A 26,013-nucleotide genomic window follows, 5' to 3' on the forward strand; every position below is an offset into this window, starting at 1 on the left:
GGTGAGATTCTGTTTAAGTCAACCCCCCAAACTGCACGGAACACCTTCTGAAGGGCTGGAATCCTGATCCTCAGTGAGCGCTCAGTAAATACTTATGTTTGTTGGTGATGGTATAAATATGCTTTAAATATAGCCTGCATGGAAAGGGTAAAATCTGGTTTCTGTTGAGAAAAAGAGAAGAAAGAAGGGAGAACATAATCTGATCTTCAGCTACTCTGCAGAAAGTACTGTCGGTTCCCCAGATTTGGGAAGGATGAGAGTTCCAGGCTGGGGAACAGTTTGAGAGAAGGACCGGAGGCAGGAGATTTCAAGAGAAGCAGTGTGGTCTAGTGAATAGAGCACAGGCCTGGGAGTCATAAGACCCTGGGTTCGAATCCTGGCTCTGCCACTTATCTGCTGGGTGACCGTGGGCAAGTCACTTAATTTCTCAGGGCCTCGGTTACATCATACGTAAAATGGGGATTAAGACTCTGAGCCCCAGTTGGGACAGGGACTGTGTCAAATCTGCCAGTGCCTGGTGCTGAGCAAATACATCAAAAAAGTGCCCTCAAGATCCGATTTCTCATCTGTAAGCTTGTTATGGGTAACTCTGTTTTACTGTACAGTATATTGTGAGTGAAATGTGCTCAGCACAGGGTAAGTGCTCAATAAACACCATTGTTTCATCACTGTACTAAGCACTTGGGAGAGTACAGTAGCATTAGTAGGCTCAATCTCCACCCTCACTGACCTTACGATAAAGCGGGAGAGACAGAAATGTAAATTTGAAGTTTAAAATCACCATTTAAATTTTAGTTAGGAATTGTCTTTTTACATCTAACTTGGATTTTGAACACCCTGAAGGCTCTTCTCCTATTTGTCATCGTTAATTGTTATATACATTCAACAACTACAAGACATTACAAAAGCTTACTATTGGAGTAAAAGACAGTAGTTGTCCTTTCCTGAAAAAGTTTGAAAGTCACTATTATGTTCCTGGGCTGGGGGGCGGTGGGGAGAGAGGTATGAAACAGCAAGATTATGTGATGGATGCTGCAAGAATCACTGTTTAAACTGTGGGAGAATTTGTTTAATTCAAAGAAGAAAACACTAAGTACTTTCAGCATTTGGAAATCTGCCAACACATCTGTGAAAGCAGATCGAACACATTTAGAACAATTTAGCGGTCAGATCAATTTCTACGTAGGTAGTTAATGAAATTTTCTGCGACAAAACATCCAAAAACGGGGCAAAAGTTGCATTCCCACGTTCCTATGAATCTCTGTGAATCTTCTCTTCCTAAAGATTTCTCGATTTCAAATGATAATCTCTGCTCTAATGCTCCTCATCATGACCAGCAGGGAAAATACATAAAAGCAGTGAAGGGCGATGTATGTTCACCCCTCCCTCCCTGTTATTTAGTAGCCCTAATAACCCTCCCCGGGGAACCGGTTCCTCCCTGGCTGTGAATGGTGAACAGGAAAGCACACCAAGTGTCCAAAGGAGAAATCGACCGGCCAGTTGCACGCTCGACGCAGGAGGGAAACTCCCTAAGCCAGAACGCCCCACGGCTTAGACACCTGCCGTGAACGAAAGAGGGTACCGAACAAAATTTAATATCGCCCTATGAGCTGAAGTTGATTCTTCTCTCGGGGAGAACACATTGAAATAATTGTAGGCAGCGTTAAATTATCAAATTATGGAAAGAACATTGCAGAGATTAAAACGTTGCACAAGAGAGAGAGCAAGCAGCATGAGTCAGGGGTTTGGGAAGTATGACTCACAGAACGAGGGACCGGAGCCAAAATCCTTGTTGGGAAAATGAGGGACGAAGCAAGGCTCTAGCTGGTTATGGGCAGGGAGTGGGTCAGGTCATTCTGTTGTACTGTACTCTCCCAAGTGCCTAGTACAGTGCTCTGCACATTAAACGTTCAATAAATGCCACTGATCGACTGATTGGACAGATAGGAGAGGTCGGTCTGACTTCCTCCATTAACCTTGTTGCTTGTTGTTAATGGAATTTGTTAGGGATAGGAACTGGGATTGGAACCCAGGTCCTTCTGACTTCCAGGCCCAGGATCTATCCACTAGGCCATGCTGTGAGAGGGAGGGTAATGAAGGAAATCCCTGGAAGCCTGGATCGGTGAAAGGGACAAACCACAAGTAAATACTATGAGTCATTCAGGAAAGAGTTAAGCACAGGATAGCAATAATGGTGTCGATTAACCATTACGCGCCACTGCACTGTGCTAAGCCTTGGGGGAGACACGGAAAATCAGGTCAGACACAGTTCCTGCTCCACATGAGACTCACCATCTAAGTGGGAGAGAGGGCGGGGATTTTATCCCCGTTTTACAGGTGAGGAAACAATCCAGGAGAGATTAACCGACTTGCCCAAAGTCACACAGCCGGTGAATGGCAGTCCTAAGATTGGAACCCAGGTCCCTTGACTCCCAGTCCTATGTTCTTTCCCCTAGGACACACTGCCATCCCAGCGAGATTCAGAAGCTGCCAAAGTCAGAAATAGAGAGAAATCCAAAAGCAAAATCTCCTTTCAGGGTAAACAAAGGGACATGAGGAATAAAGGAATTATCAGGCATTGCCGTATTTAAGGACTACAGATGGTAGGAGTGTGGATCGACTCGGGTTTAGGTTGCCTTTTCCTAGGCCAACACTCCACAGGGTTGTCTGAAGGCCATGGCGGGCCCTAGGCTAGGGGATGTTCCACTGTCCCCATTCCGGGGCTCATTTACAATGTATCTGTGCCCACGCACGCTGACCCACAAAACCACCCAGACCCTCAGCAAAGAAAACTAAAACCTCATACAACAGCCTGTTAGAAATGTTTACTATGATCAATCTATTACTGGTGTTTATTGCACACCTTCTGAGTGCAAAGCACTGCGCTAAGGGCTTGGGAAGGTATAACAAAAGCAACATACGTTCCCTTACCTCAAAAAACTACACCCTAATGGGAGGACATCAGATAAGATGGGAAATTTGATCAAGGGACACCCAAACCCCCCGCCCCCAAACATACACATGGCCTGAAAACACTGCTTTTTCCTCAACGGTAATTTTGCCTCCAGAGCAATAGGTGCTTGTGCCAGCAGAGATAATAAATAACAGAAATAAATTTAGGAAGCCACCTTTCTTAAAACACCTTATAGGTTATCCCAAATGGCAATATTTAAGTTGAGTCATGGGAGAGGTGGAAACCTGTTCCCAGAGGTATTACTGGGAATTTCCATAAACATCACAGAAGCACCATGGCCTAGTGGATAGAGCACAGGCCTGGGAGTCAGAAGGACCTGGTTTCTAATCCCAGGTCCCTGATTTGTCTGTTGGGTGACCTTGGGCAAGTCACTTCACTTAACTATGCCTCAGTTTCCTTATCTCTAAAATGGGAATTAAGACTATGTGGGACCATTGGACTGTGTCCAACCTGAGTAACTTGTATCTACCCCAGGACTTAGTAGAGTGCCTGGCACATCATAGCATTTAAAAAATACCACAATTATTATTATTATCACCATCATCAAAACTCAAAGGCCAGCAAGATGCATTTAAACTCAGGGGTACTGGCTGATGGGGGTTTCTTATAATCGGTTTCAACTTTCCTAATAATAACTGTGGGATTTGTTAAGTGCTTACTAAGTGCCAGGCAGTGTACTAAGCACTGAAGTGGATACAAGCAAATTGGGTTCCTTCATTCATTCATTCAGTCGCATTTATTGAGCGCTTACTGTGTGCAGAGCACTGCACTAAGCAGTTGGGAGAGTACAATAAAAGAGTAAACAGACACATTCCCAGTCTACCAGGCCACGCTGCTTCTCATAAGCATAGAGCTTGTCATAGAGCAGGTTGATGGTGGAGGGAGTGTTGGAACTCACAGTCCCTGAGTCAGGCACCTCCCTCTCGTAGACAGGAAGAGTCAGAGTGTGGCCACCTCATACCAAATTGTGAAATGGCAAAAAGGGGCTGAGCAGGAAACTTTCCGAAGTTATTGTATTGTGCGCAGAGAATAATGTGGGCATGTCAGTCAGGTACTTCAGATACTCAGGTTAAAATGCCCATAAAGTACAACAACACAAAGCCAAGAGCGAATGGTTTGACCCACCTGTAAGCCCTCTGATTTCAGAAATCTGACACTGGACCGAAAAACAGGTAAGGAGTTGACAAGAATGCGTAGACCAAATCCTTTTAAGAAAACTTGATTAAAAGTCCTGTCTCCACATGCAGCTACGAGACATCAGACAGTCTATTCCTTCCAGAGTTTGTGTGGCTACCAAGGGCAAAAGAGAGGATAAACATTCCCACGTCTCTTTCTAGGTAGAAGCCTGTTAAATTCACTTGCTGGCTGATTTGGGTTCAGGGAAATTAATGGCAGAGAGTGAGCCCTCATGGGATCGTTCTCTGAACAAGACTGTAGGCTATAATAAATTTCTATGGGTGCCAGAATAAATTTCTGAGTTCCTATTGCTAAAGGAATGAAAATAGAAATGAAAAGTAGACATTGGCCAGTTGCCGTCAGGGCCTAACCCGCTCTCTCATAGTTAAGCGGTTCCGTCTCCTTGGAAGCTGTGTAACAGGGTGCTGGTTAGATTCCCTGCTTGATCAAATAGGCTGCTAACTTCCTAGAAGAGATACAGAGCCAGTAGGGAAATCTATCCTTCCCCAGGAAGCAGCCTGGCCTAGTAGATAGAGCACGGGCCTGGGAATCAGAAGGACTTGGGTTCTACTCCTGATTCTGCCTTTTGTCTGCTGTGCGACCTCGGGCAAGTCACTTCACGTCTCTGTACCTCAGTTCCCTCATCTGTAAGACCGTGAGCCCCATGTGGGACAGGGACTGTGTCCAACCTGATTAATATTTATCTCCCCCAGCACTTAGTACAGTGCTTGGCATATAGGAAGTCCTTAACAAATACCATTTACAAAAAGACCATTGTGTAGGCCCAGGAAGAAGCTGAGTTATCGTGGAACCAGAGTACATGCACTCTAGTAATGGGAGATACTGGTTATTTACAATTTAGCACCAGTAGGAAAGTTCGTAAAATGTGTATTATGGTTGATTTGGATCTGATTCTAAAATAAGAATCCTAAGTATGAATCTTACATATCCTTTTACTTAAATGTTAACTCAGGAACAGATCCCTTTTCCTTCTTCCTATTTCTAAATCATTTTACTGCCTGTCTTCTCCACTACATTGTAAGTTCCTCTTGGGCAGAGCTACAAGCCCTATTGCCCTCTCTCAAGCATTTAGTAGAATGCTCAGCACACAGTAGGTCTTCAATAAATGCTATGGATTGATTGAAGTAAGTCAATAGCTCTTCTCAGCCACCAAAGTCACTTGTTCTGTCCCGTTGTCTTTACAAAGAGAGTGGCTCATTGGCAAGTTCAAGCATTACCTAAAGAGCACCACCAAAGAGGGCTTAGCCAATCAAGATATGTTAGGGAGGGTGGAGTTAAATTCATTTCCAGATGTCTTGGGAGGACCGGGGAGTGTTTCAAGGTTAGAAACCAATGCTTAGCTTTTTCCAGAGACAATGGAACCTGGTTCTAAAGAAATACAAGATCCAAAAAACTGTGGGCATTCCTGTATCTAGTGTTTCTTCTGGATGCTTCATTTATTTTTGTCCAAAAAAATCTAATATACAGGGCAAAGGGATAATAGTGCCTAGATGGAAAATTTGGAAGAAGGTAGGTGAAAGTAGTAAAGAGGTCTAGAGAGAAAGCCCTAATTCATCTTTCTGGCTTTCTTTAGAAAATGGAGGAGCACAGAAGAAAACCCCCCCACTCTAATTCATTCCCACCACTTGTTTAATGGGGATCCTTGCCCTATCTCAGTGTGACATTTCAGTATCTCTCAGGGTTGTTATCACTGCAGTTTTTTGTTAGATGTGAACTATGACTGCTTTATTTGACGATTTTTCTTGAATGGAAGCAGTTGGGACCCAGAGACCATTTTGTACAAGAGGGTCATAAAGCACAAAAGAAATCTCTCCAGAAAGGTTCTCATCGGTTACAAACCAAAAAAAAAAAATAGAAGGTATAAAGAAGTGCAAAGTTTTCCATGGGCCGTAAAAAGGAAGTCGTTGCAATAACTGTCTTGCAGAAATTTGCTGAGGGATCCAAGAATTTTGTAACTGGGAGCCCGGCAAATACAAATGCCAGATTCATACATCTCCCATAGATGCGTGTGCCTATCTGTATATATTTTGTCTGAATATCTCCATTATATCCATCTGGCAGAACTCCGTGGAGGATATTTAAAGAACTGTAAAGTTACAGAGCATTTTTGGCATCCCAAAGTCTGTACTGGGTTGTTAACCAGTAGATGAAACTAATGAGTATTTGATGCCCTGGTCTTCTCTCGCAAAAACTGAACCTATCAGCCCCACTCCAAGTCCAGGAACTTTGACCTCTTGCCTGAGAATCACACATTCTGCTCGAACTTGACCTTGTCAACTGGCAAGGCAGGAAAAGTCAAGCAGCTATTTGGGCTTCAGGAATCCGGTTTCCTGCTTGCTCACATAGATACGTAAAGACAGGGTTGCAGGGAGGCCAGTGAGGATTTAAATCTGTCAGATTCAGAGGAAATGTTCTTAAAATATTTGGGCATTTGGGAAAGAGGCAAAGCACTGAGAATTAATTCAAACTGCTGATGGTTTATTTTTGATTGAAACTTGTGGTCAAAATTGTTTTCATTTGGTATGAAAAAAAAAAATCCATCACTTTTTCCAAAGCACCACCCAGAGTCTGCCACTGTGATGTTCTTAGATCCCTAGTGCCTGAACAAACAGCAAGTTCAGCTAAGATTTGTCAACTAGAGAAATCACAAGTTTTAAAGAATTTGTTTATGAAGCCTACAGTTGTGCAGAATGCCAAAATTACATAATCCTTTCATTGTAACATTTAATAAAGCACATTTCAAGCAGCCGGATGCTGCTGTAGATATGGCAGAATGGAATTTAATTTTGCAACTGGTTTTCATTAGTCATCCTCATAGCACCTTCACAGAGAAAAATCATATTTTTAGTGGAAAGAGAAAGGGAGTAGGAGCCAGGAGTCCCAGCTCTCACTGGCCTGCTGTGTGACCTTCAAAAAACCATTTGACCTCTCTGTGCCTCACTTTCCTTATCTTTCAAATGCGGATAAGTAACCTGCTCACCTAACTCTTAGATCTGAGCCAACGTTGGGATACGGTCTGTTTCTGGTCTAATTATTTGTACCCACCCCAGGGCCTAGTAAACACATAGTGAGATAACAGATTCCATAATTATTGTTATTTATCCTCACCCTAAACTATACAGTACAACACTCTGAGCTAGCTTGCCCAAGGCTTTAAAGTATTGTACTCAAAGGCTCCTTGAGGGAGGGGATCATGTCTACAAGCTCCACTGGAATGTATTCTTCCAAGTGCTTAGTACAGTGCTTTGCACACAGTAAGTACTTAATAAATACCAATCAGTGGAATTTTTTTGAGTGCTGATTATGAGTAGAGCTAAGCGCTCGGGAGAATACAGTGTAATGAAGTGGGCAGCTATGACCGTGCCCTCAAACAGCTTGATCGATTGTACTTCTGGGTTATAAAGCGGCACTTGGGGAGCTACTTCGACCATTTCCAGCCACCATAATAAATTATTGCTTCAGAGGCTTAATTTGTAATTAGGGAGTTAATTGAAGACAGGTGGGCCAATATTGGGGATATCTGGCTCTGGCCTAAAGAACCCCTAAAAGATACCTTCTGCCTTTTCTAGCAGTCAAAGAAATACAGATTTTTCACAGATCAACACACATAGTTAGGCACTTACCATCGCATTTTTGGTCAGGGGAGGTATTTTGTGGCTATAAAAATCACTGTGAAAAAAGAAGTAGAATGTCAATTAAACTCACTCGCCTGCAGGATCTGCCTGGATCAGTCAATAACATCTAATGAGCACGTACTGGATGCAAAGCACTGCACTAACTGCTTTTTGAAGAGTTACCAAAGTTAGTAGGCAAGATCCCTGCCTTCTAGGAGCTCAGTGTTTAATTTCATTTTGGATATCTCATTATGTTACTCTTTGCAGCAGAATTTTCTGGACAGGAAGATGATCAAACTTGAGAAATAATAAAATATCAGGGTTGAAGTAATTTCTAGAATTTGAAAGGTTTTTTGTGTTGGTTTGTTTTGCTTTTGGAGCCCAATGCACCAAACTCAATAGTAACATCTTGGAAAAAAAAATTTACTGGTATTTGTTAAGTGCTTACTATGCCAGACACTGTATTAGGCACTGACATGCATTTAAAATATTTTGAATTGCTTTGAAGAAGAGTTTACATGAGAAATGATGGAAAATAGAAGCAGCTGAATAGAAGACTATAACCACTTTCTGTGTGTGTGTTTTTTTGAAAAGACATCGATGAGTGCACAACAGGAACTCATAACTGCAGGGCAGACCAAGTGTGCCTAAACTTGAGAGGATCTTTCAGCTGCCAGTGCCCGCCAGGTTATCAGAAACGGGGAGATCAGTGCGTTGGTAAGTACCACAGAGGGATGCGTCGTGTCACAGCTCGATGATGGTGAACTTTTCATTTTGCAGTTCTCACAAGAATCATCCTCATGCTTTTGGAGGTTTATGTAATCCACTGGAGCGGTGCTAAGCATTGGGAGGAAAAGGCATACTGTCGTCAAAGATCCAGCTAATTCTGAAGATTAGATGGCTTGTTTATTTATGAGAATCAAAAAAGCAATGGACACCAGAAATTGGAATCCAAGTGGACTCTTATGGTCACCATAGAAATGTAAAAAATAAATAAAAATGAAAGAATCACTAGGATTGGTTCTGGAAGTCCCCGAATTGAAAATGTGAAACCCTGGCACTCAGCGGTGTAGTGGATAGAGCATGGGCCTGGGAGTCAGAAGGTCGTGGGTTCTAAGTCCTGCTCTGCCTCTTTGCTATGTTGCCTTGGGCAAGTCACTTAATATCTCTGGGCCTCAGTTCCCTCATCTGTAAAATGGGGATTGAGACTGTGAGCCCTCTGTGGGAGAGGGACTGTGTCCAACCTGATTTGCTTGAATCCACTCCAGATCTTAGTACAGTGACTGGCACATAAGAAGCACTTAACTAATGACATCATTATTATTATTATGCCTCCATTCATACAGAAACATTCAAAATTTCATTTAGCCAACGCTACTTTATTTTTTTAAGATATTTCTTAAGTACTTACTCTATACCAGTCACTATACTAAGCACTTGGGTAGATACAAGATAAAGAGGTTGGACATAGACAGTGTACTAAGCGCTGGAGTGGATACAAGAAAATCAGGTTGGACGCAGTTCCTGTCCCACATGGGGCTCAGAGTCTTAATCCCCATTTTACAGATGAGGGAACTGAGGCACAGAGAAGCTAAGCGACTGGACCAAGGTCACCCAGCAGGGACGTGACAGAGCCGGGATTAGAACGCAGGTCCTTCCAACTCCCAGATCCGTGCTCCGTCATACATTCGATCATTCAATCGTATTTATTGGACACTTACCGTTTGCAGAGCACTGTACTGAGCGCTTGGGGAGAGTACAATAAAACAGTAAACAGGCACATTCCCTCTCTACCGGGCCACGCTGCTTCTCATGAGCTTAGAGCTTGTCATAGGGCAGGTTGTTGGTCGAGGGAGGAAGATTAAATTCTCCAGAATTATGTGGGAGATTTTGGACCACCAAAGAAGCACCAATTAAGCCCATTTTTCCCCATTTAAGTTGTCTGTGCACTTCAATCTGTGTCCTTTGGACCCTTGATATTCATTCACCCCACCCCCAACCCCACAGCACTTATGTACTTATCTTTCAATTGTATATGATAAATTACTTATTTATTCATCTGTTTCCCCCTCTAGACTGTAAGCTCATTACGGGCAGGGAACGCGTCTGCTAATTCTGTTGTATTGTCTCCCGAGCTCTTAGAACAGTGTTCTGCACGTAGTAACCACTCAATCAATACGATTGATTGATTATAAATAGTTCATAACGTTAAATATAGCATGGCACTGGTGGCTTATCATTCAGAAACTCAAAGGAGAGAAAAGAAAGAGAGGACAGTGGCTTGTGGACCATCCACTCAAGGTGGTTGATGTTGTCTTATGCTGTCGAGTCATGTCCGACCCATAGCGACGCCATAGACACATCTCTCCCTGAACCCCCCACTTCCATCTGCAGTCGTTCTGGTAGTGGATCCAGAGAGTCTTCTTGGTAAAAATACGTTAGTGATTTACCATTGCCTCCTTCCGCGCAGTAAATGGGTCTCCGCCCTCGACTCTCTCCCATGTCGCTGCTGCCCAGCACGGGTGAGTTTTAACTTGTAGCAGACGGCCTGCCACTCACTAGCCACTGCCCAAGCTAGGAATGGAATGGGCAGGCCTCTGCTTGACTCTCCCTCCCGTAGCCGAGTATGGTAGAGGACTGGAAACTCTCCAGGTGTGACCCTGAGAGGTCCCACTCAAGGACTACAGCCCTATCTGTAAGAACGGTGTTTCTGGAGCTTCAGACAATACGGGAAGTATTTGTGTGATGGTAGTCTTGGTCTCGGCACTGCACTCAATCTCGAAGACCTTCCTTAGGGGCGGCATCAGCCTAAAAAAAGCCATCCTTCTCCATACCTGAGAGGAAGCTCCAAATGGAACTTCAGTTCAGGAATTTAAGATTGGCTAACGTTTGCGTAGCCTAGAGGATGGAGCACGGGACTGGGAGTCAGAAGGACCTGGGTTCTAATCCCGACTCCATCACTTGTCTGCCGTGTAACCTTGGGTAAGTTATGTAATATCTCCTGACCCCAGTTACCTTATCTGTAAAATGGGAATTAAGATCGCACGCCCCATGTGGGACAGGGACTGTGTCTGCCCCATTATCTTGTCTCTACCCCAGCATTTAGAACAGTGCCCGGCACATAGTAAGCGCTTAACAAATACCATCGTTATTATTACGAGGTTGGATTGTAGGCATGCTTTTCAAATGGGAGTGTTTTCTGTTAATGTCCATTTCATTCCCTCCGAATTTGATGGCTTCCTCATTCGAAGGTCAATATGAGAAGTGGGGCGAAAGCTAAAAAAGATTGTTTTCTTATTTCGTTTCCCCCGAGCTCATCACGCACACACACACACTCGGAGGGATGCCTTTATGACCATCCAAGTTCTTAAAAACATCCTCTTTCCCATTTCCATTTCAACATCCCAGCCAACCCGAGCCCCACTGATGGGGAGAGGTAGCCACAGACAACCCACCAGTTCGGTGGTGAATAACCGTATCCTTCCTTTGTGGTATTACAGACATCGACGAGTGCACCATTCCTCCTTATTGCCACCAGCGATGTGTGAACACGCCAGGTTCCTTTTATTGCCAGTGCAGTGCCGGCTTCCAGCTAGCTGCAAACAACTACACCTGTGTGGGTAAGCCTTCCTCCCCGCCTCGGCCCTTTGCATCCATCCCCTGCGGTCTCTAGAAAAATAGTCCAAAACCCCATCGCTGTGCCTTTGGGCAAACTGGTTTTCATCAGGATCCCTTAAGCGATTACCCAAAGAGGACAAAAGTCCGCCTGTTTTCCAAAACAAATCAGAATGGACCTGGAAAATGTTTTACTCAGTGGTTTTATTTCTCCTCTGGGTAGGCATTAGGAAAACACAACCTTCAGAGCAGTTGATGTCTGCACACCAATTAGTAGTCAACCGGGTGTGAAATAAGGATTGAGGATGCCAGAGAGGGTGACTGTGAGTTCGTATCTGTAAACTTTCCTCTCCAAACGCCTCTGACTTTCGCCTGCTGCTGCTCCCTTTTTAGAATGCAGTGTCACCCCACACAGGCTGGGCGGCTGGCATGACGGGGAAAGAATCTTGCGCCAGGGGAAAAAAATGCCTTTTCACAATATTTCCTGCGCCTTGGAGCATTGCAAAACTTTCTTGGGTCTCAAAGGCTTATGCTATAATTGTAATGGAATTTAACAGAACCCATTTAAAGCGCAATAAATAGCCCAGATAAATCCTGACTTCGGCATGCTGAGAGGCCGTATCAGAATATGTTTCTTGTATCAATTATTTATAGGCTTGGCATTTTGTACCTGTGAGAAAAAAGATGCTGGAATGTGCAGCTTAATAGCAGTACTGATTTTTTTTTCCTTAAAGTTCACACATTAGAATAACTGCCATTCCTAAAACAAACATCTCGGGTTAGAGTTAGGTTCTTTTTTTTCCTAAAAGGAATGTAACTCACACATCTAAAATTCTTCCAGTCCCTCCTTTGAGCTCCTGCCCGACGTCGGACCTATCTAAAAAAATCTCTCACCGATCTGCTTCTGTGGCGGGGGAGTAGAAAGAACAAGATGGATTTAAAGATTTGGATCGTTTCCTTGCAGATATAAACGAATGTGATGCCAGCAACCAATGTGCCCAACAATGCTACAATTTACTTGGTTCCTTCATCTGCCAGTGTAATCAAGGATACGAGTTAAGCAGTGACAGACTCAATTGTGAAGGTAAAATATTTTCCAACAAACGCCTTGGGGAGTTTATTATGATTGGGCAATTTTTTTATGGTATTTGTTAAGCACTTACTATGTGCCAGGCACTGTTTTAAGTGCCTCGGTAGATACAAGCTATTTAGGTTGGACACGGTCCCTGTCCATACATGGGGCTCACAGTCTTAATCCCCATTTTACAGTTGAGGGAACTGAGGCCCAGAGAAGTGAAGTGACTTGCCCAAGGTCACACACCAGACATATGAGAGAGCCTGGGTTAGAACCCAGGACCTTCCGACTCCTAGACCCGTGCTCTATCCATTAGAATACTCCATTAATACCTGTTTATATACAAAGGTTAAATACATATGTATATAATAATAATAATAATGTTGGTACTTGTTCAGCACTTACTTTGTGCAGAGCACTGTTCTAGGCACTGGGGGAGATGCAGGATCATCAGGTTGTCCCACGTGAGACTCAGTTTTCATCCCCATTTTACAAATGAGATAATTGAGGCACGGAGAAGTGAAGTGACTTGCCCACAGTCCCACAGCTGACAAGTGGCAGAGCCGGAATTCGAACCCATGACCTCGGACTCCCAAGCCCGGGCTCTTTCCACTGAGCCACGCTGCTTCTCTTTGTTGTGAAGGCAGAAGAGATCTCATGCAAAGTTGTTTTTATTCCCTAGGCAAATTTTGCACTCTCTTTTGTCTTCACAACATCCCTGTGAGGTAGGAACAAGCAAGTATCATTATACCCATTGACGGAGAGAGGCACAGAGTGAAGTGACTTACCCAAGGTCACACAGCGGGCAAATGGCAGAGCCAAGATCAGATTCTAGGTCTCCTGACTCCCAGGGCCGTGCTCTTGACACTCGGCCCTGCTGTTTCTCACTGAACTATCCCAGCTGTACAGGGGCCTTGCCAGTAACAGTTATCAATGGAAAATATAGTTTTACAGCAAAGCAAATTCAAGCTTTGTGCAGGGTGAGCCAGATTCAACCCAACGTGAATTATCCTTCAAAAGCGACCTTCTGAGTTAGGACCGTTTCCAGTGCCTAGAACCGAGGCGGATGAATTATTGGGTTAATTGAAATGGGGGGGAAAAAATGCACCGGGGGGGTGGGGGGACTCAATCCATCCCCATAACTTGCTGGGGTGTCCTGTCATTTCCAGAACCTGGAAAAGGAACCCAAGCTTGCCCACTGAAGGTCCTACCAGCTCGGTGCCTACTCTAAAATCCCAAGAGCACAAACTTTCCCCCAAGGGTGATGACAATCAGCCCTCATTAACCCTCCCATTACCTCTCTGACCCCCCAAGGCAGCCCCAAAAGTCCCCACCCACTCTGTGAGACACCTGGCCTTTAAGCCAAAAGAGCCAGTGTGCCAGCCCTCTAGACTGGAAGGTGGTTGTGGGCAGGGAATGGGTCTGTGCATATAGCACTGTGCATATAGCAAGTTCTCAGATTGGTTTTCCCACCCTGCCAAGCCTTCTAAATCCTGAAACCTAGGGAGGGACTCACGCTTAAATGGGTGGATCCCCGCTTCACATCTGGGCAGTTCTTTCACTCTTTTTGAAGACAGTGGCTCTGCCACATGTCTGTGTCACCTTGGGAAAGCCGTTTAACTTGCCTCAGTCACCTCATCTGTAAAACGGGGATTAAGATTATGAGCCCTTTGTGGGACAGGGACTGTGTCCAACCCAATTATCTTGTATCTCCTCTAGTGCTTAGTACAGTGCCAGGGTAAGTGCTTAATAAATACCACTAAAAAAAAAAAGCATCTGCATTTTATATAATCTTTATGGGTCTACACAGCGTAAAATGCACTGAAGGCTTCACAAGGAAGCGGCATGGCGTAGTGGATAGAGCATGGGCTTGGGAGTCAGAAGATGTGAGTTCTAATTCTGACTCTGCCACTTGTCTGCTGTGTGACCTTGGGAAGTCACTTTACTTCTCTGTGCCTCAGTTACCTCATCTGTAAACTGAGGATTGAAACTCTGAACCCCCTGTGGGACAGGGACTGTGTCCAACCCTATTTGCTTGTACCTACCCCAGTGCTTAGTACAGTGCCTGGTACATAATAATAATAACAATAATAATAATAATGATGATGATGATGATGGTATTTGTTAAATGCTTACTATGTGCCGAGCTCTGTCCTAAGCACTGGGGTAGGTGCAAGATTATGAGATTGTCCCACGTGGGGCTCACAGTCTTCATCCCCATTTTACAGATGAGTAACTGTGGCCCAGAGAAGTTAAGTGACTTGCCCAAAGTCACACAGCTGATGAGTAGAAGAGCTGGGATTAGAGCCCATGACCTCTGACTCCCTAGCCCGCTTAACAAATACCACAATTATTTTAATATTACTCTGATGGAGCCAGTCACCACACACAGGATAATTAAGGTTAAAAAGTTTTCCACAGCTGGGCCTGAACTGACCAATGTGGCTATCTTTAACTGTTCGAATCATCATTTCTTCACCATCATCGTCGGTGACTTTTATTGAGTGCCCAGTTCGGGCAGTGCACTGCTCTAAACACTTGGAGAACTTTGAGAAACAGCTCTGAGAACACCGAAAGACACAGTCCCTGCCCTCTAGGGGCTTTACAATCTAATGGTCGCTTCTAATCACTGCTTCTAATACTTTAGCTAATACTATAGTTAGAAACTGCCTTCGTTCCTCTTAAAAGCACTGAATTCTGCCATGAAAGTACGAAGATCAGGCCACTTAACTTCTCATCTCTTGGAACTGATCTGTCCAGGTTTGGCTATTTAACCTAACCACTGTCTTATTCCGCAGATATTGATGAATGCAGATCCTCCAGCTACCTGTGTCAATATCAGTGCGTCAACGAACCAGGAAAGTTCTCCTGCGTGTGTCCTGACGGATACCAAGTGGTAGGAAGTCGAACGTGTCAAGGTAAGTTTCCCTGACTTCAGGCTTTTGTGGTACAAAATTTCCTACCACATCTCCTTTCTTCGAGAACGTGTCTACCGACTCTGTTGTATTGTGCTTTCTAAAGCACTTAGCTCATTGCTCTGCACATGGTAAGCATTCAAAATCCATTGATTGATCGTACCTTCCTTAGGCCAGCTGAGGAATCAATCAATCAATTAATCAATCAATAATGTTTACTGGGCACCAACCTAAGCACTGGATTAAGTGCTTGAGAGAGTTCGAGGAGTTTATAAACTACCATTCGAGCCCTTCCTCCCCAAACTCAAAAGGTGTCACTTGGAGATCCTGTTGGATTGTGGCTAATATCACCCTAGCGTTGGCATTGGCATTGCTTGAAATGTCCCTGATGGATAGGTGATCTTTTGAGAAGGTAGGTTTAGTTTGCCGCAAGGGTGGAATGATTATATGGCATCCCTGACAGCAGGTGATCAATCGACCAATCAGTCAAATTCATTGAGCACTAAATATGTGCAGAGCACTGTACTAAGCTCTTTTTAAAGATATTTATCAAGCGCTTACTACGTGCCAGGCACTGTACTAAGGTGAGGGATAGATAGAAGATAATCAGGTTGGAATAGTCTCTGTCTTAGGGCTCACAGTCTTAATCCCCATTTCACAGAGGAGGCAGCACAGAGGCACAGAAAAGTTAAGTGACTTGCCCAAGGTCACACAGCAGACCAGTGGCGGAGCTGGGATTAGGACCCAGGTCCTCTGACTCCCAGGACCGTGCTCTATCCATGAGGGCGTGCTGCTTCGAAGCACATTCCCTGCCCACAACAAGTTTTCAGTCTAGAGGGAATGGGCCTTACTGCACACAGTAAGCACTCAATAAATACTTGATTGATTGATTGACACTGTCTTGGGAAAAGAGTATAATCTAAGGAAAATTAAGGCTGTTAATTGGGATTTTTAAATGTCCATACTATGCACAGATGTGGAACATGCCTCCCAACTCTATGATATGGCACCCTCCTCTCTGCACACACTAAGCGCTCAATAAATGTGAATGATTGATGATATTAACATTTCACAGTTCAGTGAAATGTCTTCATAAGATTTTCCACTACATTCACTGAGGATGCGGGACTCAAGGAACTTCACGTTGTCCCCTCTCCATCCTACCCTGTCCTGCCTTCCACCTTGCACCTTCCGTCACCTCCAGCCCCCTACCCTTCTACCTCCGAGGACCCGGGTCGCCTGGCTCCTAACCCAGGCCTGGATCAAGCAGCAGCCAAGCTGAGGGTTAGGTCTCCCCGCCTGCCACCTTATTGCCATCTGAGCCTCAGATTTTCCACTCTCTTTTTCAAGCCAAACGTGGGAAATGTTACAAAGCAGTGATGTTGCTTTTCGAATCCGAGGCTGAGACTTTAAGTGAACATGGCATGCAGGAAAATGTTAGCTAGTGAGGTGTTCTAGCAAAATTTCCCTGTGAAAATAAACTCGAAGCGGGAGTACTTACAACAAGTATTCTGTTCATTTCTGTGTATGAAAAAAGGTTCTATGGCGGCAGAAGAAAGAGCAGGATGTTTTAGGTTGGATTTGGTGTGGGCGAGGGATCGTAGAATTCCTTTCTGTTAAGATAAGCTGCCTTCACTTTTCATTTTAGGCTGTTTGAAGTTCCCATTTAATCACTTGATTCAGTAAAAATAAATTTGGTAACTTCCAGCAGAGGATAATTTTGAAATTTTGCAAAAAACTACAGCACTCATCCTTGTAAAAACCACTGGATGTTTAAAAAAAAAAATCGCCCACCAAAGAAAACAATAATTTTGAAAACCGTTCCAGAGAGCTCCAGGAATTGGTTATGCTGGGCTTTGCATCATTAGAAATTTTTAATGTAGTGAATGAAATTGCAACATAATTTCCTCTTGCAGCTGCTTCCCTGGTGAATAACTGAAGAATCTTAGTTTCCACTCCTGCTTAATAACAAACAGCACCTTTAGTCTTCAAAGAGCAAAACTAACGCATGGAAAAATTGCTTGAAGCTGTTTTTTTCTAGAGGAGGACCTTGCATGGACTCGAGCCTTCCCCAGGAAACCTTTCCCAATAGCTGGCTCTCGAAAGACTTTTAGCTTCCCTGGGCTCCTCAGAAGCCAGGCTAAAGCCAGGCGTAATTTTTTATTTCTTTAACAAAGATCCCGGGGTGGTGTCATGGGGGTGGGGATTAAAAGGAAACTGAGGCAGCAGTCATCAGCTTCTCTACCGTCAGTGCTCCCAACTCAAAAAGTTCCAGTCATGGATCAATGGAGGACAGAAAGCTAGGACTGTTTGTGCAAATGGTGGGAGCATTTAGGATGTCCCCACATTAGACAGGAGCTAAATATCACCTTCCCTGCTGGATTGGGTATGATCAATCCATCAGTAGTAATTGTTCAGTCAATCAATCAATCAATTAATCATATTTATTAGGCACTTACTGTGTGCAGAGCACTGTACTAAATGCTTGGAGTAGTACATTATTAAACATCTATGGTGCACATTATTACCAATGAATGCTACCATTCTAATTAGAACTAATTTTGATGTTAGTTTGTGAGCTCCTTGAGGGTTGGGACCATTTCTACTGAGAAGCAGCATGGCCTAGTGGATAGAGCACAGGCCTGGGAGTCAGAAGGACCTGGGTTCTAATCCCAGCTCTGCCATTTGTCTGCTGTGTGACCTTGGGCAAGTCATTTCACTTCTCTGTGCCTCAGTTCCCTCATCTGTAGAATGGAGATTAAGCTTTAAGCCCCATATGGGACATGGACTGTGTCCATCTGTGTCCTCTAGACTATAAGCTCATTGTGGGCAGGGAATGTCACTGTTTATTGTTGTGTTGTATTTTCCCAAGTGCTTAGTACACACAGTAAGTGCTCAATAAATACGATTGAATGGAATACGATTTAATGAACTTGATTAGCTTAGTACAGTGACCTGGCACATAGGAAACACTTAACCGATGCCTTACCAATGCCTTAAAAAAAGTACCTTTAACACCAACACTCCTCTAACCTCAGCCGACTACCTATACACGTCCTTACTCCCTGCCATTTCCCCTTGAATTTCTTTTAATGTCTGTCTCCCCATCTTGGCTGCCAGCTCCTGGTGAGCAGAGATTGTGTCCAACAACACTATTTTATTGTACTTTTCCGAACACTTAGGACAATTCTCGGCCCACAGTGAATTCTCAGTAAAAACCATTGACTTATTGATTGATATAATAGTTAGTAGACATGATACCTGCTCTCAAGTAATCCCACACTCCAGCAAAGGGGAAGACACTAAAATAAATTCTATGGTTTGGCCAGAAACCAAGAAGCCTCCTCCAGAAACCCCATCTTGGACTCTTCTCACTGTATCTCGATTTCGTCCATCTCCATTTGTTTATTCATTCAATCGTATTTATTAAAAGCTTGCTGTGTGCAGAGCACTGTACTAAATGGTTGGGAAAGTTGAATAAAACAATAAACAGTGACATTCCCTGCCCACAGCGAGCTTATAGTCTAGAGGGGACTCTTGCCCATGTCCTGTCTCTGGCCTGGAATGCCTTTCCTCTTCATATCCGATGGACAATTACTCTCCCCCTACTTCAAAGCCTTATTGAAGGCACATCTTCTCCAAAAAGCCTTCCCTAACTAAGCCCTCCTTTCCTCTCTCACTCCCTTCTGCATGATCCTGACTTGCTCCCTTTATTCTTCCCCCCTCCCAGCCCCTCAGCATTTATGTACATATCTGTAATTTTATTTATTTATGTTAATGTCTGACTCCCTCTCTAGAATGTAAACTCGTTGTGGGTGGGGAATGTGTCTGTTTATTGTTATATTGTACTCTCCCAAGTGCTTAGTTCAGTGCTCTGCACACAGTAAGTGCTCAATAAATACGATTGACTGACTGTCTGACCCTGCGATCATCTTCTGGCAACATTTGATGAAAACCCACCCCACTTCCATTTTGAGAGCCTCCTTTGGAATCAGCACCTTTGGATTCCTGGCTGAACCACCTCCATTTAGGGAATCTAACGTGATCTGGTCATTCCCCCCCTGTAGATATAAATGAGTGCGAGACCACCAATGAGTGCCGGGAGGATGAGATGTGCTGGAATTACCACGGGGGATTCCGTTGTTACCCGAGAAATCCCTGTCAAGATCCTTATGTCCTGACCTCAGAGAAGTAAGGAAAGCCAGCGCTACTTGGGGTGCTTTTCGGGGGGCTCCCGGCCCAGCCCTCTGCCTTTCCCTGCTAAACGCCGCCCGTTTCGGTTCTTGTTTTGCAGCCGCTGTGTTTGCCCGGCACCAAACGCCGTGTGCCGAGAACTTCCCCAGTCCATTGTCTACAAGTACATGAGCATCCGTTCAGATAGGTCTGTGCCGTCAGATATCTTCCAGATCCAGGCCACCACTATCTATGCCAACACTATTAACACTTTCCGGATTAAATCTGGAAATGAAAATGGAGAGTTCTACTTAAGGGTGAGTAGCCCACAGGCAACCTGCCAGGTTGGGGGCAGGGGACAGGGGGTGGGGGCGAGAGGGCGCTTGGAAAAGGAAGCTGAATCATTCTCTTTCAGCATACACAAATGCCCATGTGCCAGCTCACACACATACACACACACCCCCACGCCCCCCACACACACCCCACCCGCCAATCTGTAACAACTCTCAAACTAATTTTCAGTGAAAACAAAATCTATTTCCTGGAGGTTTTTGTGAAAAGAATATTCCAAATTCTCCCTTGTTCAGGCAGAAAAATTCCTCCAGGCAGTTGAAATGTGCCCCAGACCCTAAAATTTACAGAGTCAGAAGGCAGCAGCCCCAGGAAAGGGAGGGTGATTTCTTCTTCACATTTTACTGCGAGGCCCATTCTTGAGAGAAAGCTCTGGAAGAAAATGAGATTTATCCAAAACTTCAACTCAGCTTTTCTGACTATAATCCCTCCTCAACCAAGAGCAAAGGCATTCTGAGGAAATGAAAATAGGCCACTCAAACCCTATCAATCTACCCTTCTATCCAGGCAAAGTCCCAGTGAGGTCATTTCAGGATTCAAATCTGGCGTTTTACATCGTTAGCAGCGGCAAGTTCTTAATAGGAGGAGTTCTCCACAGGATGCTTTCAAATTTGGCAACATCATTTCATTCTACATTGTTTTCCTCACAGAAGTCCTTCATCAGACCTTGAAGGTCAATGTTTTGTTTTGAAAATAGTAAACTAAGAAAGCCATGTTTTTGTTACAAGATTCCTCGTGTTTACATTTTCAAAATGTTTACATGTTTACACTATGCATTTCACTTTCCTCATTGCCACTGTCAGAAATGTTTAGCTACTCACAACTAAATTCTAAAAGAAAAAAACGAGACTTTCAGAAGGCCTGTTTTCTCTTCTCTCTGGATCTGCTTACCAAATGGCAGCTTTCCCAGCACAAACAATTCCAATTCAGTAATTGCCACTCAAATAATTAACATGCACAGCTAACAGATGAACACGCTGATTTTTAAATCTCTCTCAGAACAACTTATGCTTAGATTTTTGAAACACTTTCAGAGAAAGAAAACTTTAGTTCAGTTAGCTAACACTTACACGTGGGTCCAAATCCACATTGTCCTTTTCCATATCACATAGACGTGCACATGTTGGGAGTTATCCTTATTTCTTATTTGGGAAGTACTTACACAGTAAGATTTCTCTTTACTATTGGTGTGTTGATCTCAAATAAAAATGCTACAGTTTCCTTGGATACAAACCAAATGTTTTCCAAAGTGATACAAGTCGAACATCTAATTCAGTGCACTGCTCCCAGTGAGTAGTCAATACCATTACTATTCCTTAGCTAAGGCATTTCCAATGTGCAATTGACTACTTTTAATTATCTGTAGCAACAGAAACAGTTTCTGTGAAAATTATGGCGGTAAAGGGGTGCTCATAGCTCAAAAATCAAAGGAGATAGAAAAAACTGCCTCTTATCTGTCCCAACAAATTTCCACTGTGTCGGGTGCCATTTTAGCCGAGAGAAATCATTTTTTTGGGAATGACAATAATACTAATTGTGGTATTTGTTAAGCACTTACTATGTGCCAATCACTATACTAAGCACTGGGGTAGATATGAGATAATCAGGTTCCACATGGGGCTCACAGTCCAAGTAGGAGGGAGAACAGATTATTGAATCCCCATTTTGCAGATGAGGAACCTGAGGAACAAAGAAATTAAGTGGCGCACCCAAGAACCCACAGCAAATGAAAGAGCCAGAATTAGAATCCAGGTCTTCTGCCTCCCAGGCCTGTGCTCTCTCCACTAGGCCACACTACTTCTCTGGAATCTAGGAAGGGAAGTGAGTAAGGGGAGGCTAATATAATCATTCACAACGTCCAAGTATTTACCCCTTCACATCTTTCGATACATCTTACCTTCTGTGGAATCTCTTACTTGACAAAGCATGTCACATCCAGTGGATAGGAAGAAGCACTGAAATAGCCTCTATTCCCAGACTTGTTTTGAAGGTTTTGAGACCATTCCACAATTATGCACTACTTCAATTTGGGCTCTCAGTGCTCAGATCGGCTGATCAGAAAGGGCTTCCTTTTCTTTTCTGTATGCCCTTTTGGGTCTTGGAATCAGAGTGATAAGTGCATCAGTGTTAGCCTCCCTCTTTCCAAAGCTAATAAACTTGTAGTGTTCTCTCCACATTTGTCAGGGACCAAGGGACCAAGAAGGTGGTACCTCCAGTTTCTTGACATACTAGAATGGCCATCACTCCTTTAATGCCCAACACCCCCCACCTCCCATGACTGTCAACCTCATTTCCAATTTCCTGTTGTTCTAGAGTGACAAGAATCAATGAAAAATGACAAATTTGACATGTAAGCCATAACTGCCAGCAAAAAAATAAACCCTGGGGGGGAAGTCGAATCAGTCAGATAATTGACCGTGAGAGAATGCCAGTGCAAAATTGGGAGTTTTAAAGTTGGGTGACTTCCCAGATCAATGAATATGCTATGGAAAACAGTACCATAACCATAACTCTGAAGATATTACTCCTATTGGTCACTGCTAAGTGCTGTCCTGTAAAACTCAGGGCCCTCAGTTATTCATGTTAAACCAGGAAAACTGGGGAGTAGATAGTAGTCATTACATCAACCAGGCAGTCACCTTTTCAAGTACCGACGGACATAGGCCAGTTTTTCATAATAATAATAATAATAGTAATTGTGCTATCTGTTATGTGCTTACTATATGCTAAGCATTGTTCTAAGCTCTGAGGTAGATATGAGATAATCGGGTTGGACACAATCCCTGTCCCACCCGGGGCTCACAGTCTTAATCCCCATTTTACAGATGAGGGACCTGAGACACAAAGAAGTGAAGAGATTTGCCCAGGGTCACCCAGAAGGCATGTCCTCTGAGCCCCAGGCCTGTGCTCCTTCCACCAGTCAAAGGCGGGAGAAGCTATGACAGGGGAGTTGAAAAGGGAGAGACAGGGAGGCTTCAAAGAACTATCAGGTCCCAAATCAGGCCTGACTTGGGATCTTTTCAGTTCCAGCTTAAAGGTCACCGTGATCTTCAGCCCTGTTCCAATATTATCAGGCCTCGTCGGAGGCCTGAGATGAGGAAAGGAGGGTGGTCGGTTCCCCTCCCCTGCCGGAAACCCATAGGGACGATGGCCTCCCCGCAAGTGCCCCTGGAGAAGGTGTGCACGCACACACATACACACACACGCACACGGACATACCACCTCGCTCTGAGGCAGGTCTGCACCAACCCTGACTGGGTGGCCGGGGAAAAGGAGCCCAGGAGCTTGGTGTGTGGGAAATGGGGAAACCAGCCGGACCAGCCGAGTCGTAGTGAAAATCCGGCCAGGGCAAGAAAGGCGGAGGCAAAGTTCCAGAGCAGCTGGGCACCGGGGCAAGCTGCCCAGAACGTGGTCAGCCAAGGAGACGGCCCCTTGGACCCAGTTAAACCGTGAGGAAGCCGGCCCGGGAGGGAGCGGGGAGCGGCCGGGGAATGGGGAGACCGAGTGGAGCGCAGCCGAGGATCTGTGCGGGAATAAGCCGGGACGGTCCTGCGTTGGGCCATCCCTCGGACTCTTTCCCCTGAAGGTGGGTGGTCTCGGATCTAGGAAGAGAAACCGCTTCGGAATGGCCTGAGGGAAACTGTCGCCCCGCCCGCTCCCGTTCTCTGTTTCAGCCGACGAGTGCCGTGAGCGCGATGCTTGTGCTGGTGAAGTCGCTCTCTGGACCGAGGGAATACATTGTCGACCTGGAGATGCTAACGGTCAATAGCTTGGGGACCTTCCGTACCAGCTCGTTGTTAAGGTTAACGATAATCGTGGGGCCGTACTCCTTTTAGTCGTTCCAGAAGAAACACCTACAGGCACTTCAATCAGCTAAAGAATATCGTTATCTTAAAGCACTTACTATTTTATTTATAGACATATCTAGTAAGGCTGCATCTGTATTCTGTACACTCACCTGTAATTCCAAAGCTGGCACCATGTTATAAAAGTGGGCATCGTCACATACTGTAAAGAGTCAAGGTTTGCCTTTATTACCGAATCTGAATATGCCGTGGATCTGCTAAAATTGTCTAGGTCCAGAGATCTCTGCATACACACTCTCTTGTGAAACTTCAGTGTTTTCCTTATCCAAGTAGGGCAAGCGAAAGAGAATCGCCTATGGCACTTAGAATGGTTTCCAAGGCAATTTTAGCACAGCTCCACTGACAATCTCATAAAAGAAACAAAGGCTTGGTTCTGAGTAACATCCAAATGAAAGACTATCTAGTGGGTTAAAATGTTTTTTTCTCCTTTTTTTTGTAAGAAAGAGGAAAGGTCAATAAAAATCTATTTCTTTAGAAAATGATGACCTACTCAGTTTGTGTTTTCTTGAACTTGGAGATGAATAGTTTTGGCTCCGGGGCTTGGGATGCACCATAATGATACTTTTTGGGGTGCAAGTCTCTTGTAATTTGAAAATAAAACCAATAGGCAGTTTGCTTCGTAATGAATGAAACTCCCAAAGGAAACTCCATTGCCAATCAATCAATCAATCAATGGTATTTATTGAGCACTGACTTTTGTGCACAGCATTGTACTAAGTGCTTGGGAGAGTGGAATGCAACAGAATTAGCAGAAACATTCCCTGCCCAGTCGAGAGACATGAAGTGCTCCTTGTGGGCAGGGAACGTATCTGTTTATTGTTGGATTGTACTCTCCCAAGGGCTTAGGACAGTGCTGTGCACGCAGTAAGCACTCAATAAATACAACTGAAGGAATGAATCGTTTATTTCAGTCTGGACCAGGGGCTCAATACAGGGGAACCCCATGGGAAAATAGTCTCAAGTTGTTCTTACAGACAACTCTGAAAAGGTCAGTTCTGTACCTGCTGTAGAACTGGTCTAATGGGGGGAATACTGTGGGCTACGAGCCAAATGATTCCACCCTGAAGAGCTTCTCCCTCATCCCCAGGGGCCTGAGGTCTTTAGGGGACTATGGCCTCAGAGGGGACCAGCCTGGAACCCCGAGTATGCCTCCGGCCCTTTAAAGAAAAGAAAATTCCACTCTCCCCTTCGCTATGGGACTGAACCGAGGCCTCTGGGTGGTGCTGCTTCTAAATTAATAAAACGAGCAGAGAAATTGGCTAATGTGATCACTTCTCCTCACTGACCTTGAGGAGCACATCTGTCAGGTGACTTAGAAAGGCAAATATGCACCGTGAACTCTGTCACCTCCACGGCCTGCTGGACTGACCGGCTCGGGCCAGGACGCTGACGCCACATTTCTTAAAAAATCGTTTAACACATTTCTCCCCTCGAGTAGCAACGAGAACGGCTCGGAAAGAAAATCCACGGGTGCCATCTCTCCCTCTGCTACCCTCTCCCTTCCGGACTGAAGGGACGTAAATCAAAATTTTGGAGAAAGAAACAAAGTGCATTCAACTCTCCCGGACCACCTGAACACAGTACGATGGGATTATTTTTTTTGGAAGGCTCACAAACAAAAGTTTATTGTTGAATCCCGTTTCCATGACTTCAAGCCGTTGCTTATATTTTGAATGGCCACGCATGTTTCTGACTTTCGAACTATCCTATTAAAATATAGAACAGCTGTTGAACTCGACAACATATGGTATGCATATGGACCCCACGAGGGACAGAGCCCTCTGTTCACATGTAGAATCGTTTTGAACGCCTTCATATTTCTATCCCGAATCATCATCCTCTCAGAGCCGAAGCAAGTTTCCACCCTGCCCAGCTGGGGGAACACCTGTGGAATCCAAACCAGCCACGGGGTGTCCATCTGGTAGCACGCTCCAGCTTCGGCTCATCTGGCCAACAGGCCGAGACAGCACAGTTGTCAACTGAAAACAGGGCAGAAAGTTAAACTGCCTCTTATATTTAGTCAACGCAGATGTCCAGTTAAACTGTTTAGATTGTTCGCGCACTTGTGCACTAGCCAAAGAAGGGCTCCTTTAGTAGGAATGGGGTCGGAATACGTGGCTGTGACAAAAATGGAAAGTTCTGAATGCTGCTGTTTGGTCCTTTCCATCTCACTGAAGACAAATTAAGACCTGTTAGACAAATTAGGGGCTGTTGATCCACAGACCTGGAATAC

General features: G+C 44.5%; 1 protein-coding gene and 1 non-coding gene across 3 annotated transcripts in view; one reads left to right on the top strand and one right to left on the bottom strand.

The window, feature by feature from the left end:
- EFEMP1 (EGF containing fibulin extracellular matrix protein 1) overlaps positions 1–24,262 on the top strand; it is a 72,479-nt gene extending 48,217 nt beyond the window's left edge. Inside the window, exons 5-11 of one of the 2 annotated variants that reach the window (XM_029072055.2) lie at positions 8,380–8,502; positions 11,286–11,405; positions 12,365–12,484; positions 15,274–15,393; positions 19,458–19,581; positions 19,685–19,880; positions 20,422–21,141. In XM_029072055.2, coding sequence (XP_028927888.1) covers positions 8,380–8,502; positions 11,286–11,405; positions 12,365–12,484; positions 15,274–15,393; positions 19,458–19,581; positions 19,685–19,880; positions 20,422–20,436 — 818 coding nt within the window. In that variant the 3' untranslated portion in view covers positions 20,437–21,141. Of the gene's footprint in view, positions 1–8,379; positions 8,503–11,285; positions 11,406–12,364; positions 12,485–15,273; positions 15,394–19,457; positions 19,582–19,684; positions 19,881–20,421; positions 21,142–23,588 lie in introns of those variants that run through there. The other variant, XM_001509896.5, reaches the window with a different exon arrangement.
- On the bottom strand, positions 10,318–10,455 carry LOC114814417. The gene has a single exon (XR_003762215.1). It is a non-coding gene; the product is annotated as a small nucleolar RNA SNORA7 (small nucleolar RNA).
- Positions 24,263–26,013: the final 1,751 nt, after the last annotated feature.

Source organism: Ornithorhynchus anatinus, chromosome 9 (assembly GCF_004115215.2).
Source record: "Ornithorhynchus anatinus isolate Pmale09 chromosome 9, mOrnAna1.pri.v4, whole genome shotgun sequence".
Classification (NCBI taxonomy): Eukaryota; Metazoa; Chordata; class Mammalia; order Monotremata; family Ornithorhynchidae; genus Ornithorhynchus; species Ornithorhynchus anatinus.